We start from the raw sequence: 16,239 nt of genomic DNA, 5'->3' as shown, positions 1-16,239 counted from the left end.
ATGATGAGGAATGCCAGAGTTCCTATCTCAAAGCCAAGGAAGAAGTTGTTTCTTTCTTTGAAGGCCCTAGATGGGTGACCCACATTTGATCAGTGTGAAAGGTCACCCAGGTTCTACATTTGGCAGAAGAGAAAACCGAAGCTCAGTGTGGTGTCAGGATTGATATGGAAGCTTGAACAAGAACGGGAGTCTACTGCTACCTCCTCCTCGGAATGTACTCACTGCTTCTGTCTGGTTTGCCTCCAGCTTTGAGCAGACAGTTGGCTGAAGGATGCAGTAGATTATGAGACACAGATCCAAACTGGAAAGCTCAAGGGCTCTGGCTTGTCACATTCTTATTTAGGCTGAGATCCAAGCACAAATGTGAGCTCTCGGTCCCTAGGCAGAAACTTGTCACATCAGTTCATGTGCAAGCTTCTCTCTCACAGAGGACAAGGACAATCAGCACAACCTTTCTCAAGATCTAAACTTCAGGTTATCTAAGAGTGAGCTTTGGAAACAGAGGGCTGACTTCAGGTTTTGGTGCTATGCTACTATCTGGCTAGCTTTGGCAAAGTCTTCTCACCATGAGAGTAATGTCTGTAGGAGAAAATGTGAGTTCAGTGCAAGGTCCTGTAATAATAGGACTCAATAAACGACTTTAAAAACACTGTTGGGTATGGTTGCTTTAAAAAATGTCATGGCCTACCCCTCTGAAGGAAAACTGAAAGGCTGCTTGCCTTTATAAGTAAAAGTGTGAACATATCCAAAAAAAGTCATCAAGATACTAATAAGTAAGCACACTCCCTTATTTGTGACTTACTGGGAGGCCAACACTATGAAACAGAATCCTCTATGAGGTTCCTACTGGTCAATCACTTGCCCAAGTATGTTCAAGAGAATCTTAAAGAATGCCAGGAACAATGGAGAAGAAAAGCAACTATCAGGTAGAAGGGCAGCAAGGGCGGCTGTGTAGCTCTTCCTGTGGCACAGGGCTAGGAGTTACCACAGGAGTGCCACAGGAACTGCCACACGAAGACGTGTCTACTATAAGTCTCTGTCCATCAGAGTTTGCCTTTATGTCACGTTCACCTTTTCTTCTTTCAGAAATTCTAGAATGTGTATGCATGAACCAAGAGAAGGAAAATGAATGACCTGGAAGTCCATCAAGCAGAGATAGCTATTTTGAGCTCACCCCTTCTCTACTGTTGCAGTGCTAGCTTTGCTTTCATCAAAGGAAAGCAGCTGTAGGAGTGCATTTCTACCCTCTGATGTTAGCAACATGACTGCTCTCATCACCAAACTTGCCAGACACGACCTACTTACTTATTGTGTGTGTGTGTGTGCGTGCACGAACATGTGTGTACAGGTGTATATATGTACACCCACAAGTGTGTGCAGGTGCTCAAAGAGGATAGGATCTGGAGTTACAGGCTGTTGTGGGGTGCCAGATGTGTTAGAAACCAAATCCTGGTCCTCAGCATGAGCAACAAGCAGCACTCTTATCTGCTGAGCCATCTCTTTAGCCCCTAAACACAACTTTTAAATGGCAGAAATAAGTATAAAGATAAATAAAATTCTGTACCTATATTTTTTCTTTTTTTTACCATTACTGCAGCAAATCACCAACTTTGCATTCTAGAGTAAACCCACTTGGCAATGAGATGCAATTCTTCTAATCAAATGTTGGACTTGGCATATTACCAATTTGCTGGGATTTTAGGATCTCTCTAAGACTGGTGTGGAATGTTTCTATCTTGTGTCATCATTACTGGGGTTGTACCAGGGTTATGCTTGCCTCATGTCTTCCATTAGCTCCAGGGCCACCTCTCTGGGGCAGCACATGGGAGTAGGCCTCTTGATTCTCAAGTGTCCCACCATGACTTGCTTGGGCTCTCTCTGTGGGATGTTTTCAATCATTAATTCAAATTTTCAAAATTGACCAGAACATTCCCATTTCTTCTTGTGTCAATTTTGATTTGATGTCGATTTTTTTTCCAGGACTTCATTCTTTTCATCTACATTTCCAAATTATTTTTTGCAGTGGAGGTTTTCACAATCCTCTTGTTTGAGCCGGGGAGATGGCTTAGAGGGTAAAGTACCAGCTATGCAAAGGCCCAGAGACAGAAGGATCCCTGGACCCTGATGGCCAGACAGTTAAAGCAGCGAATGCCAGGTTCAGGGAGAGTGACCGCAGACGATGGTTTCCCATGCATCTGTACAGGCAAGGAAACTTACACATATGTAAACATACATGCACACAGACACCCTCTGTGCTATATGGGTATGATTATGGGATCTGTAGTGAGTGTCCTTTTTCTGTCTGTTACTATCTGTGTTTCTCTGCTATTTTCTTTCCTTGACTTTAACCCATTTCAAAAGAGGTTTACTGATTTTATGAGTCCTTTTGATGTTTCTGAGTTTTCTAGCTCAGTAATTTCTGATCTTTGTTGCCTCCTTCTTTTGGTCTGTTAGGCTTTCTTCTATGTTTTTCTACTCTTTTTTTTTCTGAATAGCTGAATGCTCAGTTCATTACTTTTCTTTTGTAGTAAATAAATAAACTAGAAGGCTGCAACACTTCCTTATATGCTGCTGTAGCCATATCTATAACTTTTAATATATAGGATTTTCATTATTCTATCAAAATATTTTCTTCTTTTGTTTGTTGTGTACTACTAGAAATTGAACCCAAGTTTTCACACATGCTAGGCAAGCACTCTACCACTAAGCTAGGCACCCCCTCTCCGTATTTTCTAATGTCTATTATTATTATTATTATTATTATTATTATTATTAATTTTTTTCACTCAAAGGCCCAGAAGCTTACTTCTCAATTTCCAAATGCATGCCAATTTTCTCTCCCTTTTTTGATTTCTAGGCTAATTTTATTGTTATTAGTCATTATACTAAGAAACTGCATAAATCCCCAATACAGGGATAGAACTTAAGCTATGACTTTCCTAGTTGGAGGCAGAAACAACACTGTAAAAATCATAATATCTTTGTTGCATTTTAGGTCTTTTCTCAGGGTAGATTCCCCAACGTGGAAATCTTGTGTAAACAATTCTCAGGCCTCTTAAATATCCAGCTATTATCTTTAATAGATTCCACTGTTGTCACCAGCATCTAAGTATGTCAGCATCCTCAGAGCTTCCCTACCCATGAGGATTTATTGCTTATTTTAGTTGAGATACTGCCTTATGTATCTTAGGTTAGCCTTAAACTTAAGTAGCTGATGATGACCTTGAACTCCTGAGTCTCCTGCCTTAGCCTCCTATGTGCTGATAACAGCTGCACACCACCATACCCAGTCCAGAAGGAATACTTCTGAAATACCTGCTTTATTTGATAAGGGGAGCACATCATATTTTGCCTAAAAATACTTTATTAGATTATTGAGAGAACACACATTTATGAATATTTATTACTTATCTAAGTATCTTTAGACCACTTAGGCATTACTGATTTTTAATTTTCTATGTTCTTACATAGGATTCTTATAACCACCTACAGATGGTGAGGATATCAACCTTTATCTGAGAATTTTCTCTGAAAGCCAAAGCACATCTTTCCTTCCTGGTAAATGTGTGCATGCTGTCGTCTCAGAGGCAGCCAAGAGTTCTGGTGACAGAGCAGCAGTCCAGTCTGCTAAGTGTCAGCGGCAGGACTAAAGGCTTTTTACTCACTCACTCACTCAGTCTATCTCTCCTGAGCTTCTGTGGTCTTTAGCAGGCTGCTGAGCTAATGAGGGACAACTAGCATGGGCCAGGAATGCCCTTGCAGACTTATAATTCAGTGGGGGAGGTAGACATTAGCCAGTTACTAGGCAAAATTAATAACAGCAATACATGCCATGAAGAAAAAAACAGAATACTCTGAGATAGCTTCTGGGCTCCCAGATAAGGAATGACCCAGGTTTGGTGACAGGACTATCACTGCAGATGTGACGTTTAAACTGAGACAAGGAAGAGGATGGGCTAGCAAGAAAGACGGGAAGAGCACTCTAGGCAGAAGATACGCTCTGGGCCATGAGTGCCTGTGGCAGGGTATCTCCTTCTGTTTGGGAACAAATAGCAGAGGGTGACAAAACTTCCCAACTCAGAAACTCTGGAGACTGGAAGGGAAGAAATCCAGATCTCAATGTGTCACTTGGAGTCACTATGACGCCTTCGCTGAGAATACTCAAGTGTTTAAATTTTTCTAAAACATGATGTTAAGCAGTTGACACTGACAAGACCAGTTGCTGTATATACAAAAGAGCCTTTGCCTGAGAAAGAGCCTCTTGTTTCTAAGCTGTTTCCAGGGTTGTTCCAAAATGAGGAGAATGTAGCTTAAGAGAAAAATATTAATCACTAAGTGCTAAACAGGACGCAGACTACCAGATAGCATAGAATTTATCATTCTGCTTTGGGACACACTTCTAGTGAGGGCTGTGGTCACTTTTCATCTGCTTAGGGACGCCAGGCCAGAAAGTACGGTCAACCACGCCACTCCTAAGTATGTTTGCAACAGGCGAAGCAGCACAGAGCGAGGCAGTCAACATACTGTTCTCGCGGACCAGGCAGAACTCCCAGGCATTCTGGCTCTCCAGCGTGCTCTCCAGGTCCACTGCGATGTTGGGCTCACTCTGCTTCTCCAGGCGGTACTGAGGGCCTGGAAGATCAAAGGGGCAGAGGAGGGAAGAAGTCTGAGGTATGAATGTAACACTCAGAAGTTATCACACTCAGAAAAGCAAACGAAAATGATGATGTCTGACTCAAGCAGAAGCTGGCTTTTCTCTCCATTCTTAGTTCTTCCCACACTGGGTAAGAGGTCTGAGTGAGAATGAACTGACGCACACAAGATTGCCCCGATTCTCTGATATGGAGCAGGTTATCATCCTCTCTGGACCTGTTTCTGGACTTAATACCTCAACAAGTATGATGAAGACAAAGATGATGTGAATAAAATACTGACTCAGAGCCGGCACGGTGACACACACCTTTAATCCAGCACTCGGGAGGCAGAGGCAGAGGCAGGTGGGTCTCTGTGAGTCTGAGGCCAGCCTGGTCCACAGAGCGAGTTCCAGGACAGCTAGGGCTGTGTAGAGAGACCCTGTCTCAAACAAACAAATAAACAAAAACACCTACTAGCTTAGGAATCATTGATTTCACACGAGACCCTGTTGCCAAGGTACTTATTAATAACCATCACAGCACACTGATCAATTACAATCAGGAATAAGGTATGTATAGAACTCTATGATAGCTTAAAAAGTCAAAGAAATGAAAACACAAAATATACAGAGTTGATCCCAGGCTTTGGGTTTGGTAATGAAAATGTAGAAGCTATCTATCAGCTGTTTTTCCTTTTTCGTTTATGCTTTTACTGAGACATCTGTGGAAACATTAGAGACATGGGTGCAGTATTCCACAACCAAGAATTCTACCCATCTCATTATACCTAAGGGTTATGGCATATCTAAAAAGGCAGCAGAACATTTTATACATTTATTCATTATTTCTTTGTCAATCTAAATAGCAATGCTGTTCTGTCAGATTCGAAACTGTGCCTGTAATTTGCTCATGATTATTGGAAAGGTGAGAGGCACAGGAAACTCTCATGTTTGGCCAGATACAGGAGGTATGAGAGAGCTGAGGATGGCAGCAGAGGCAGTGCAGGGTTCCCGGAAAAATCTAGGCCTCTATTTCCAACACCCCAGAAGCAACATGTCAGAGCCATGCATCAATTTCCATAAATTTATAGTGGGATCTGGGTATAAAGTTTAATTATAACCATCAGCCCCCTGTATCTATGTTGTGTGGACTTAACCACTGCAGACTGAAAACACTTGGGCAAAGCTGTGTATACAGCACACTTAACATTTCCCATCATTCCTCATCATCCATAGAGCAACTACCCAGCCTGCACTGTGCCAGGCACTTCACAGACTCCAGAGTCAGAGTTTGTAGGAGAGTCTTTTAAGCAAACACTACACCATGGACAGAGAGGCCTGAGCACCTGCAGACTCAGGAGCCCATGGAGGTCCTAAAAGCAATCCCCAACCCAAGATATTAATATCTAATAGTTTCATGACACTCAAAATTTGGGAACAACTTAGATTTGATAACAAAGAGCCTACTAAATAAAATATTGTTGAATATTTCAGAGATATTAAAAGTAATTCTAAGATATTCAATATTACAAAACATGTTTATAGCACGTTATTTTATAAAACAAACCCTAAGGCACAGTTTTTATAGGATAATTATTGTTGTAAAATGTATATGAAAGTGCAGGGATAAGAAAGCTGTTTCTAAAAAGTGAACTGTAGTTACATTGTAATAATGGATTATGCACGACTTTATTTTTCCTTTGTGTTTTCCTGTATTTTTCAAATTTCTACATAATAAAGGCTATTTTTATAACTTAAAATGTTGCACGTACCTAAGAATTTTCCAATTTCTTACTACGTCATTTTTCCTGAGACTACTGTAATTACCACACACTGCAGAACTTCGAAGAGCCTTTCACAGGCAATAATTTTAATTGAAACAGGTCCATTTACATAGTTTCATCCTAAATCACCCTATAGACTGGTAGCTGGCCTGTGTGCCTGCCCTCCTTTCCTGTCCACTGAAAACTAGGGCCTGGCTGCCACAGAGGGAATTTTAGGAAATTTTTAAAATTTCCCATCTCTACAACTTCCAGGGAAGTCAGGGAAGTTAAGGGCCCCTTGTCCTAAAACCGACTCCCTACCACACTCTCAAATGTCTTTGTTCAGACCTTTCTATTAGAATCAGCATGTATCCTGCAGGTAGCCTCAGCAGCCCATGTCACAGACGGGGACCGCCATGGAGAAATCCCCAAGATCACTAGGTAAGAAGTAACAAGAGTTGAGTAAGGCCCAAGGTCCTTTTGGATTTATCACTCCTGAGCATTGAGCCTTTCCTCTTCCTGCAAACTATAAACTGCCAGCCAATGAGAGAGGACACAGCTCACCTCGTAAATAGAGATTTTTGTAGATTTGTAGATCATTCTGGTTCAGGATCACTTAACTTGTGGTTTATATAAATTCAAAATGAAAATGATCTAAAATAATTTATTTTAGTGAGCTCACCAACACTCAGAGCTCTGGCTGTGCTGTGGTTTGTGGTAATGCAGGCCCCTATGAACTCCACCAACACCCTGAGCTATGGCTGTGCTCTGGTCTATGACAATACAGGCCCCTATGAAGAGGACAGCTCCTTATCTTTCTATCCAAAAGACCTTTCCACCTTTCTTTCATGAAAAACAAAAACACTACACACACATGCACACAACACACACCCCTCTACAAGACTCTGTATGTGTGCTGACTCCTATAGCATGGCCAAAAGTCAGAGGACAATGTGGAGGAGTTGGCTTTCTCCTTCCATCATGTGGGTCCTTTATCAGCAAGCTACCTTGCCTACACCCAACTTTCTTTAAAAGCCTTCCTACTGCTTTCAGTTTGTGGAAAGTAAACTCCACTGTGGGTTGCTGTCTGCTCTGAGTGCCCTACTGTTTCTAGAAAGGAAAATCTAAGCTGCAAACCATTTCTGAACTTGGTGAGGGCTGACAGGTCTTGGCTTGGGGAAGGTAAGGTTGTTTCACTAAAGACATGACTTAAGACCTAAACTCTTGCCAGGAGCTTGGATAAGAGATCTTGCAGAGGAAGACTTCACATACCCTCCCAGAAAAAAGGCCCGATCAATAACTTTCATGTAATGAGAGCATACTGGACCCAAGTGAGAAGCAAGACATCTTAGGCTGGGCTCAATTGCCTTGGTCCAGGTCCTGGCTGAGCCATTTAGTTTATGATGTTGCCAACTTATTTAACCTCCTGTCTGTTTCTTCATCTGTAATATGGGGATGATAATAATATCAACCTCAGAGGGCTTTCTGAGGAAGCCATGGGCCAAGAGCTGTATGGTATCTGACATTCTGACTGTGGTGGATTCTGAATGAGACATGTTCATCCATAGGCTCATGACACATGGTCCCCAGTCAGCTGTTCTGTATGGGAAAGGTATGTAACTTTTATGGTGTGGAGCCTTGCTGCAGGAGGGACATTGTTGGGGATGGGCTTTGAGAATTTATAGCCTCACCACATTTCTGGTTCTTTGTTTTCTGTGTGCCACTGAGATGTGATCTCTCAGCTTCCTTGTCCTGCTGCCATGTCTCTCCTGCCACTATCAGCTAAGGAACCACACAGTTCTTTCCTCAAGTTGTTTCTGGTTTTGGTGTTCATCACAGCAACAGAGAGGCAAACAACAGCACTGCAATTCTGCTTACAGGTGTGCTGTCACCATCCCTACCCTAAAACTGAAGCGTGGTGAAGGAAGGGTCGTAACTCCAATCATCCACCATCACTCTGAGGCCTACTCTCTATCTCTATCAGGTACTGATTAAGGCCTTCCCTACATATCATCTCATTTACTCATAAGATATCTTGGGAAGTAACGAACACAAATCCCATTTCACAGGGGATGCAACTGGGACTCAGAGCTGAGCAGCTGCTCCACGTCCCTTGGGGAGTGGTGGGACTAGGATGTATGCTGGAGAGTCCCAGGCCCATATTCTCTCTGCCATGATGACCCACCTAATTCTCAGTAAATAACAAGCAGATTAGCATATCCTTCACCTACTATCTCTATCAATTGTGTCTGACTTCTGGAGAGCTGTCATAGAACAGGAGAACAGCAGCTAGAAAGCCATGTAAGAAAGATAAGCTGTGGGTCACTTTCTATTAATGTGCTTTTGCCAAAGACATGATTTCATAAAGTAGAAAAGACACTGAACAGTACATGGCTCTCAAGGCAGTGTCCAACCTTTGCAAAAAAGATTTTAAAATGTCACAGCAGTGCTTGAAGCTACATGCCCTCTGGTGCACAGGGAAGACAAAGGGAAGGTTCCGGGAAGCAGTCCCTCTACAGTGACGAGAACCTGTTTAGGCATGCCTACAATGTATTTATTGAAGCAATGTCACAGCGTGTAATGGTCTAGGAACAACATACTGCTTTGGTGCTTTGAGAAAGTTCCAAGCTATAACATACAGGTGAGGTTACAGACCCACGGCAAACATCTCAGCACATAAGCTTCAAAGAAAATCTGTAGGGTCTGTTGGCTGGGGTACACGCTCAGTGTGCTTTCCCTGATCTCTCTGACTTTTGACTAAAATATGAAGGGTTAGCACATGGTTCCTTAACAGCAGAGAACCAGCTGGAGCTGAAACTTGATTGAAAGCAAGTGCATACACAAGCCTGAAGATGGGGAAGCCATCCTGTAGCCCATTAGTATGCACCTTTTTCTGAAGACCCTGGTGCTATGGAAAGTGGGTCTTTCTTAAAGTACCTGGTTGCTTTTGTACTGTTACCAAGCGTAGCATCAATCTGTCACTAATATCTACCACCTCTCTTTCTCCCCCTTTGCCCATTAGAAAACCTGGCACTCAGTGTCGACCCTGACTGCTGTGACTCGGACACATATTGCTGTGCCACCATCTCCTCCTCAGGACACTTTGTCATTTAACCCGTATTTTCCTTCTCCTTTCATTAGTTGACTGGTCAATGCATTTTTATCCTACTATAATGTCTATATTTCAAATCTTTTTGGGCAGAGGCAGGGTATAAACAAAGTAATTGACCAATGATGCTGAGACTGGTCTGTGGGAAGCAGAGGATAAAAGTCAAAGGCTCATAGTTATATCTTCATCAACTATTTCCTATTCACCAACTTAAAGAGTTTCTTATAGTTAGAAAATGCTAAGAATGAGCAACTAAGAGACAAGGCTGGCTGAGGCAAAAAAGTCCTGGAATTTGTACTGCAGGGGAGGACCACTGTCAGCTGTGCATTCTGGTGTACTAATAATCATCTGTAAAATGGGTCCAAAGAAAATTTGCTCAGAAGTCTGCTGTGAGGATAAAGTGAGACAATCAAAAACTTGCCTAGTCAAAGTGCTTGGGCAATAGAGGTTTTACTGCTAATGCTGAGCCAGAAATACTGGACAAAGTAGTGGTAGAGCCCTAGCCATGGGGCACAACAGGCTAACACATCAAGGTGGACACATGGTGGCTAGAAATGCTGGCACTAATGTAGAAGTCCATATTCTTTCTCATGTGAGACCAATACTGTGGGGTGAAAAGGGTTTTTCTACTAAAAACCTTGGTTTTGATACTACAGGAAGCATTTAAGATTAGAGACTTGCTTAGTAGCCAGGGCTCATGGTTTCCTGGCCTCATAAGTCTGAAAATGAGTAAATGTCAGAACTCACAGAACAAGGACAGCAAAGATATCAAAGGATATGTGTTGTAACCATCCATAGGCTTGTTAAACATTTTTTGAGCATCAGTAATGTGCCAAGCTCAGAGCCTCCCTTGGGAAGGCTGGGAGGCAGAGACACACGCTGGCAGGTGAGTTCAAAACAACTGCTGCTCTTACCCAAGGCAGTGACAGGTGCTGTGGGTCAACTCAGGTTACTGCTCTTCCCTGATCGGGACCTTGAGGGAGGACTAGAAGGAAGGATCAGGGAGTATATGCCTCTGGAGTCCTGAAGAACCTATGTAGACTTTGGAAGAATCTGAGGCAGCTTGGGGACACAGGAGAGCTGGGGGAGCTGGTCATGATCTGAAGGTTTTTTTCACAGCAACAGACACTACCAGGACAGTGAGGGCACACAATCAACTATTTGGGGAGACTCCTCTGGTGACACTTCACACGGGCTGGAAGAGGCTGGTAAAGGAAGACCACCACACCAAACTTGTCTACTCGGTTCAATCCTGAGACTCCCACAGCCAAAACGGTCACTGACAAGCTGATGGCATCTAAACTCGAGTGCCAAAGCACCAGCCATCCTAAAGCACCCGGACTTGGTGTTTGCTCCATCCTGGCTCTTCCTCTGCGGGCAGCTCTCATCTTTTACTTGACTTAATGGAAGCACAGGACTACATTCAAGTGAAAACCACTGTACCTTATTCCACTTCCAAGGCTTGGTCTGGAAAATGTGGAATTTAAATGATAAAATAAGAACAAACTAACAACAAGGTCACACCTCAGCCCCTTCTGAGCCAAACACTTTGCTCTTGGTAAAAAAAAAAAGCCCAATATAATAAAATTAAACACAATTCCTATTACAAAAGAAAGAAGGCCAATCAGTCAATTCTCTTGCCTAGTTAAACTGCAGAACCTTCAGGAAAGATTTTGAAAGCATGACCCATCAGTTCTAATTTTTAAAACTTATCCTTTCAGTCAAGACTAGAAAAAGGCCCATTCCAACTTTTATCTTTGCTACAAAGTGCTGTTATCTGGCCTGATGTCAGGAGCTCCAGCTCTCTTTCTGCTGACAAGCAGAGCCGAGAAAGATAAGATTGGAAACGAATCTCACTTCTCTGAGTAAATAAATAATCAATACTCATCTAAATGTAAATGAGAAGGTAGCCCCCTCTGATAACAGCACTCTTATCAGAGAGCCAATTTTCTTCAGACATTTGGCCTCAACCAAATCACCATCATTCAGCCCTAGCCTAATGGCAAAAAATCGTAACTAAATTGAACCGATCACCAGAGATCAACTAAGTTCTGCCCTGGCCACTTCAGGTTCAAATGTTTGGGAATGCAATTTTGCCCCCATTAACTTTCAATAGCAATGAAGAACACACTGGTCAAGGGGCCAGTCTGTGCGATAAACAAACCAGTTGGGGGCTGGCCAGGGTGCGAGGGGGAAATGGACGGAGGTGTGCTGGAGGGACGTACACCCTAAATCCATGATGGGAAGGCCAATCCTGCAGGTGGGCAGGGCATTCTTTCCTCATCTAAGGCCTGCCTCAAACTGAGGAGACAATCTGCCTGATGATCATAATAGTTAAAACTTCTTAAAGACAGAGATAAAGAAAAGAAGATATGAAAACGTGACTGTAGCTAAAAACAACGCAAGGATTCAGATGATCAATTTCCTCCAACTCATTTGTCTCAGGCTTACATCTGGCCCAGCAGCACCACACTGACCTGATTTTACTGAAAGAAGACGCCGTCTACAAGACAAATCACTTCCAACCACTGCATTGGGGTTTCCATTTCTTTGCTGCAAGACTCAATTCACTGCTGATGAGAGTATTGGGGAAATTATGACCATTATTGATAGGACAGCAAAATCACTTTTACACAGTAGTCTTCAACTCAAAAGAAAGCTTGCACTGGACCATTAATGAAGGTGTCAGCTAGAATCAGAAATTAAAGACAAAGGCTGGCAAATGCTTGATTTTCAGAGCGTATCTAGGACACAAACGTGAGCCTATCATCCTGTGGAGCAGAATAGAGCCTAACCAAGGAGGAGGGGCAGTCTACTCTACTCACAGGTGGGAGAGTAAAGGCCGTTCTCTGCCTTGAAGCCCAGAATCAAAGATTCTTGGTAGTCTTTATCTGCTACTTCTGTGTGCTGTTTTCCAGCCCTGTGAGCCTCTAAACCTTGAAGGCAGAGGTGAAAGCAGGCTGGCATTAAAATGTGGGTTTCGAATCAGAATGGCAAGGGTGAAATGCTGGCTGCTATCCGACACTGAGAAGGTGAGCTGATCTAGAGAAGCATACATTTGAAGATTTTGGGTAGAACAAAGCCTACTACAAAGTAAGTGCTGATGAATGTCAGCACACTGCTGGGCAAATCTGACAAAATTATCAACCTGTTCTTTTCGAAAGCAAGTCAAATATGGCTTCCTTCCCAGGGCATAACAATGACTGACCAACACCAGATACTTCCTGTCCTGCACAGAGTACTCCATACACCACATCAGCTTTTTGAATCTTCAACAACACTACAAGGCAGGGCTCATTATCCTCTGCTGCAAAGAGGGAAAGTAAACTGTGGAGTGACCTGTCATCTGCCTGTGGTGAGGTCAGGGTGATAATGGTATGTCTGAGCTGGGCCTGAGGTCTGCCTAACCACCGTCTTATAGCCCGCATCGGTTTTGATCTTTGGGTTAAAAAAAAAATCACTGGATTGAGATGATTCATCAGCCCAGAGAGGGACAAAGTCACTGGGTGGAGCTGGGCATCAGGGAAGTCAAAGTGGGCAGCTGTTCTAAGGGTCAAAACTCAAGATTCAAGATTCCAGCAGACCAGCTGTAGGCACTTAACCAGAACCAGTTGCTGGTCTTGCCTTGCCCTCCCCCACTTTTTAAAGGAGAGCTCTCTTTCTACATTAAATGATTTACAGAGTTACTGCCTCAATCCACAGCTCTGAAAGTGTGATTTCTTTAGGGCTTAACTATACCCATTTCTAGTCTTGTTACAACTTTTTTATTGCAATAGAAAACATTTACTGGAAATATGTTACTGCTATTACCAGGTCATAAAATAAAAAGAAAAATAGTTTATGTATTGCCATCATTTCCAATCATCAATCAGAGAGTGCCAAGGCAAGGAAAGGAAAGGGCGAGCAGCCAGGACCTCCTCCTTTGTGTAGGAGAAAGTGTGGGAGCATCATAATTCTTCAGAACTAATTTCTTCTGCAACACCAGGCACAGGGCTGGGCTGGCAGAGAGCACACCTTGGCTGCATCCCCTCAGAGGCCTCTGCTGCACTCTCTGAGCTCAGAGCTCCTCCACACCACCATCCTAGGAAAGCATCCATAAAGCTGAGCTCTGTTGACCTATGATCTCAGTCCACTACAGGGTACTCCTTGAGGTGGGGTAGGGCTTTTAAAACCTCAGCTCTGTACTCCCAGGGCGTTGTAAGTGTTGAATGATCTTTGTTCACTAGAATGGCTTCAGCAGGGTGGCACTTCAGATCCAACAACTCATGTGGGCCCATACTAACAAATATTAGTTCAACTATACAATGACCTATGTTTAAAAACATTTACCACAACACCATTTTAATACTGAAAACCGTATATGGCTTAAATGTCACCAGTAGGAAGCCACTAAGTAAATTATGGTATATCTGTACACTGGGATGTTATATAGCTGTTATAAAAAGAAATTAAGGTAGTAAGACATGGAAAGAGTCCTGTAATACATGAGCAAACTAAAAGAAAAAAAGCCCCAGATGTGGTGGTACATGTCTATAATCCCAACAAACAGGGAGCTGATGCAGGTGGATTGTGAATTTGAGGTCAGCCTGGGCTACATAATCTGTCCTTTAAAAAAAAAAGGTTGGGGGTGGTGGTAGCACACAGCTTTAATCCCAGCACTTGGGAGGCAGAGGTAGGTGGATCTCTGTGAGCCTGAGGCCAGTGAGTTTCAGGACAGTCAGAGCTACACAGAGAAACCCTGTCTCAAAAAACCAGGAAAAAAAAAGTAGTAGTTGGAACAGGGGTGTGTGTACTTTATGGAGAGTGATGACTAGTATAAAGCCCTGGGTTTAATAAAAAAAATAATGCTAAATAAATAAAAGTAGCAAGGCATACAGTATATGTAGAGTATGTTCCATGGTAATAAAGTCAAACACCAATAATACATATACTTGTGTTATGCACATCCGTGTGTACACTTGTGGAATATAAGATAGCATGTATTCCGCAAACACATATTTAGGATGTACAAGGACATGAGCTCTACTGACTACAGTTTCTCTGGGGTGCAAAGTGAGACAAAAGCAAATAAAGTGGCTTTTGTTCTTCGCTTTACAGGTTTTGATGTTTGGATTTTGACAGTAGACATACATGGGTATTATATGTCACTTAAGATCCAATTTATAAAGTGACATTCAGCAATCTTAGAGCCTTCCAATCTGAGCCAGAGGGCTGGTGGCCACTGGAGCTTCCTCTCAAATCACATGGGCTCAGTGGCTGCTAGAGAAACACTGGCTGTTGGGGAGAAGGGCCTGTGCAATTGTGAAGGCGTAGAGGCTAGTCTTGGGAGCAAAGAGGCTGCTAAGGAGGGCTGGCACAGTCAAGGCCAGGCTGCTGTCATCTACAGGATGAGACACACAGGGCTGCAACTGCACAGTCTGGCAACTGTGCTGTGCCTGCCCTCATCTCCTCATGGGTTCTATAGAGAACAAATGGTGATCCCACACTGTTTTGCAGGCCCCAACAGGCTTCTCTCTCACGTTCCAGCTTGTATGTAGGAAGCAGTGTGTCAGGAGTTTATCCCCACGCTTGCCCTGAGCTAGCTATATATGGCATATTGTCTAAGGAATGGCCCTCGAGTTGCTGACACCAGGGCATCTGAGACAGCATGGCAAATATCTAAGCAGCATCTTGCTTGGGTCTGAATTTGTAGCTCCACCACTTATTAGCTGTGTAACTCTAGGTAAGTTGTCTAACTTCTCCACTCCTCAGTTTCCTGTCATCAGAGGAGCAGCAGCACCTATCCCAACAGAAGGTATCTGATGCATAGCTTGCACTCCATCCAGATACCTGGTCTGCTGCACTGTCTTTAGCTTCCCACAGCAGTTGGCACCTCTGGAGGCTTGTTGCAGCTTCCTTATCCTCCTCCCTTATACTGATGTGGTAATCCAGAAAGAGACTTCCAGCCCCTAGTCCTGCTAGTCTTCTTACCACTTCATCTCTCCAAAGAGTCTCCTTCAGCCAAGATGGCCTCTGGACTCCCTAGGGTAGCCCAAATAAAGATCTCTTGTTCTACGTGTTTGCTAGTTGGGACCGAAAGCACATGTCAGCAGCCTGCATTCCTAAACTCAACACACAGGTGACTTTAGGATGTGCTGACCGCCTGGTTAGCCCTCCAAACCACCTCTTCTTTCAGAATGAGGCTCTGTCTCCATCTGACTCCTAATGCAGGCTACCAACAATGCCCCAACTCTGACTGGTCTCCTGGGGTTGCAAGGAGCCAGTGTGGATCAGAACCAGGAGTTGGACAACCAGAAACTTCAAAACTTAAAAGCTAGAGGGCACCGAGCAGGATCCTACCATCATCACAGGCAGAGGGTGGGGAGAGCTCAACATCTACATCTTATCACAGGTACGTAAGATAGGAGGTCTGCGATTACTTGGAAAAAAAGAAATTCTCTCTTTAGGACTCAGATACCACTTGTTAGATGATAAAAACATTTAACACTGCCCCTATGCATCTAACTTTTCAACCCATTATGTTTCTCTTGAGTTGCAGTGACATTACCAAATTTTACATACAGTTATCTGCTGCTCTGTAAAGAAATACAGATGGTTTTGTGGAAATAAACAATCATTTATTTTAAACAATTGTAAAATAGTTTATAGAAACCAGTGGGGTAATGAATTCAAATAAATGCCAAAACTGGCTGATGGGGAGCCAGGGTGCTAAATCACATTGCTGGGGAATTCAG

General features: G+C 43.1%; 1 protein-coding gene across 13 annotated transcripts in view; it reads right to left on the bottom strand.

Annotated features, from left to right (window-relative positions):
* Nucleotides 1–16,239, bottom strand: part of Mapkap1 (MAPK associated protein 1) — a 222,702-nt gene that overhangs the window by 53,445 nt on the left and 153,018 nt on the right. For 12 of the 13 annotated variants that reach the window (XM_038336923.1, XM_038336922.1, XM_038336919.1 and 9 more), the window contains one exon: nt 4,525–4,632. The exons of the other annotated variant lie outside the window; for it this stretch is intronic. In XM_038336923.1, coding sequence (XP_038192851.1) covers nt 4,525–4,632 — 108 coding nt within the window. The remainder of the gene's footprint in view (nt 1–4,524; nt 4,633–16,239) is intronic. 13 annotated transcript variants of the gene reach the window in all.

The sequence above is a fragment of the Arvicola amphibius genome, chromosome 7 (assembly GCF_903992535.2).
Source record: "Arvicola amphibius chromosome 7, mArvAmp1.2, whole genome shotgun sequence".
Classification (NCBI taxonomy): Eukaryota; Metazoa; Chordata; class Mammalia; order Rodentia; family Cricetidae; genus Arvicola; species Arvicola amphibius.
The sequence above is the reverse complement of the archived record's forward strand: the minus strand, read 5'-3'. Positions and strand labels throughout refer to the sequence as shown.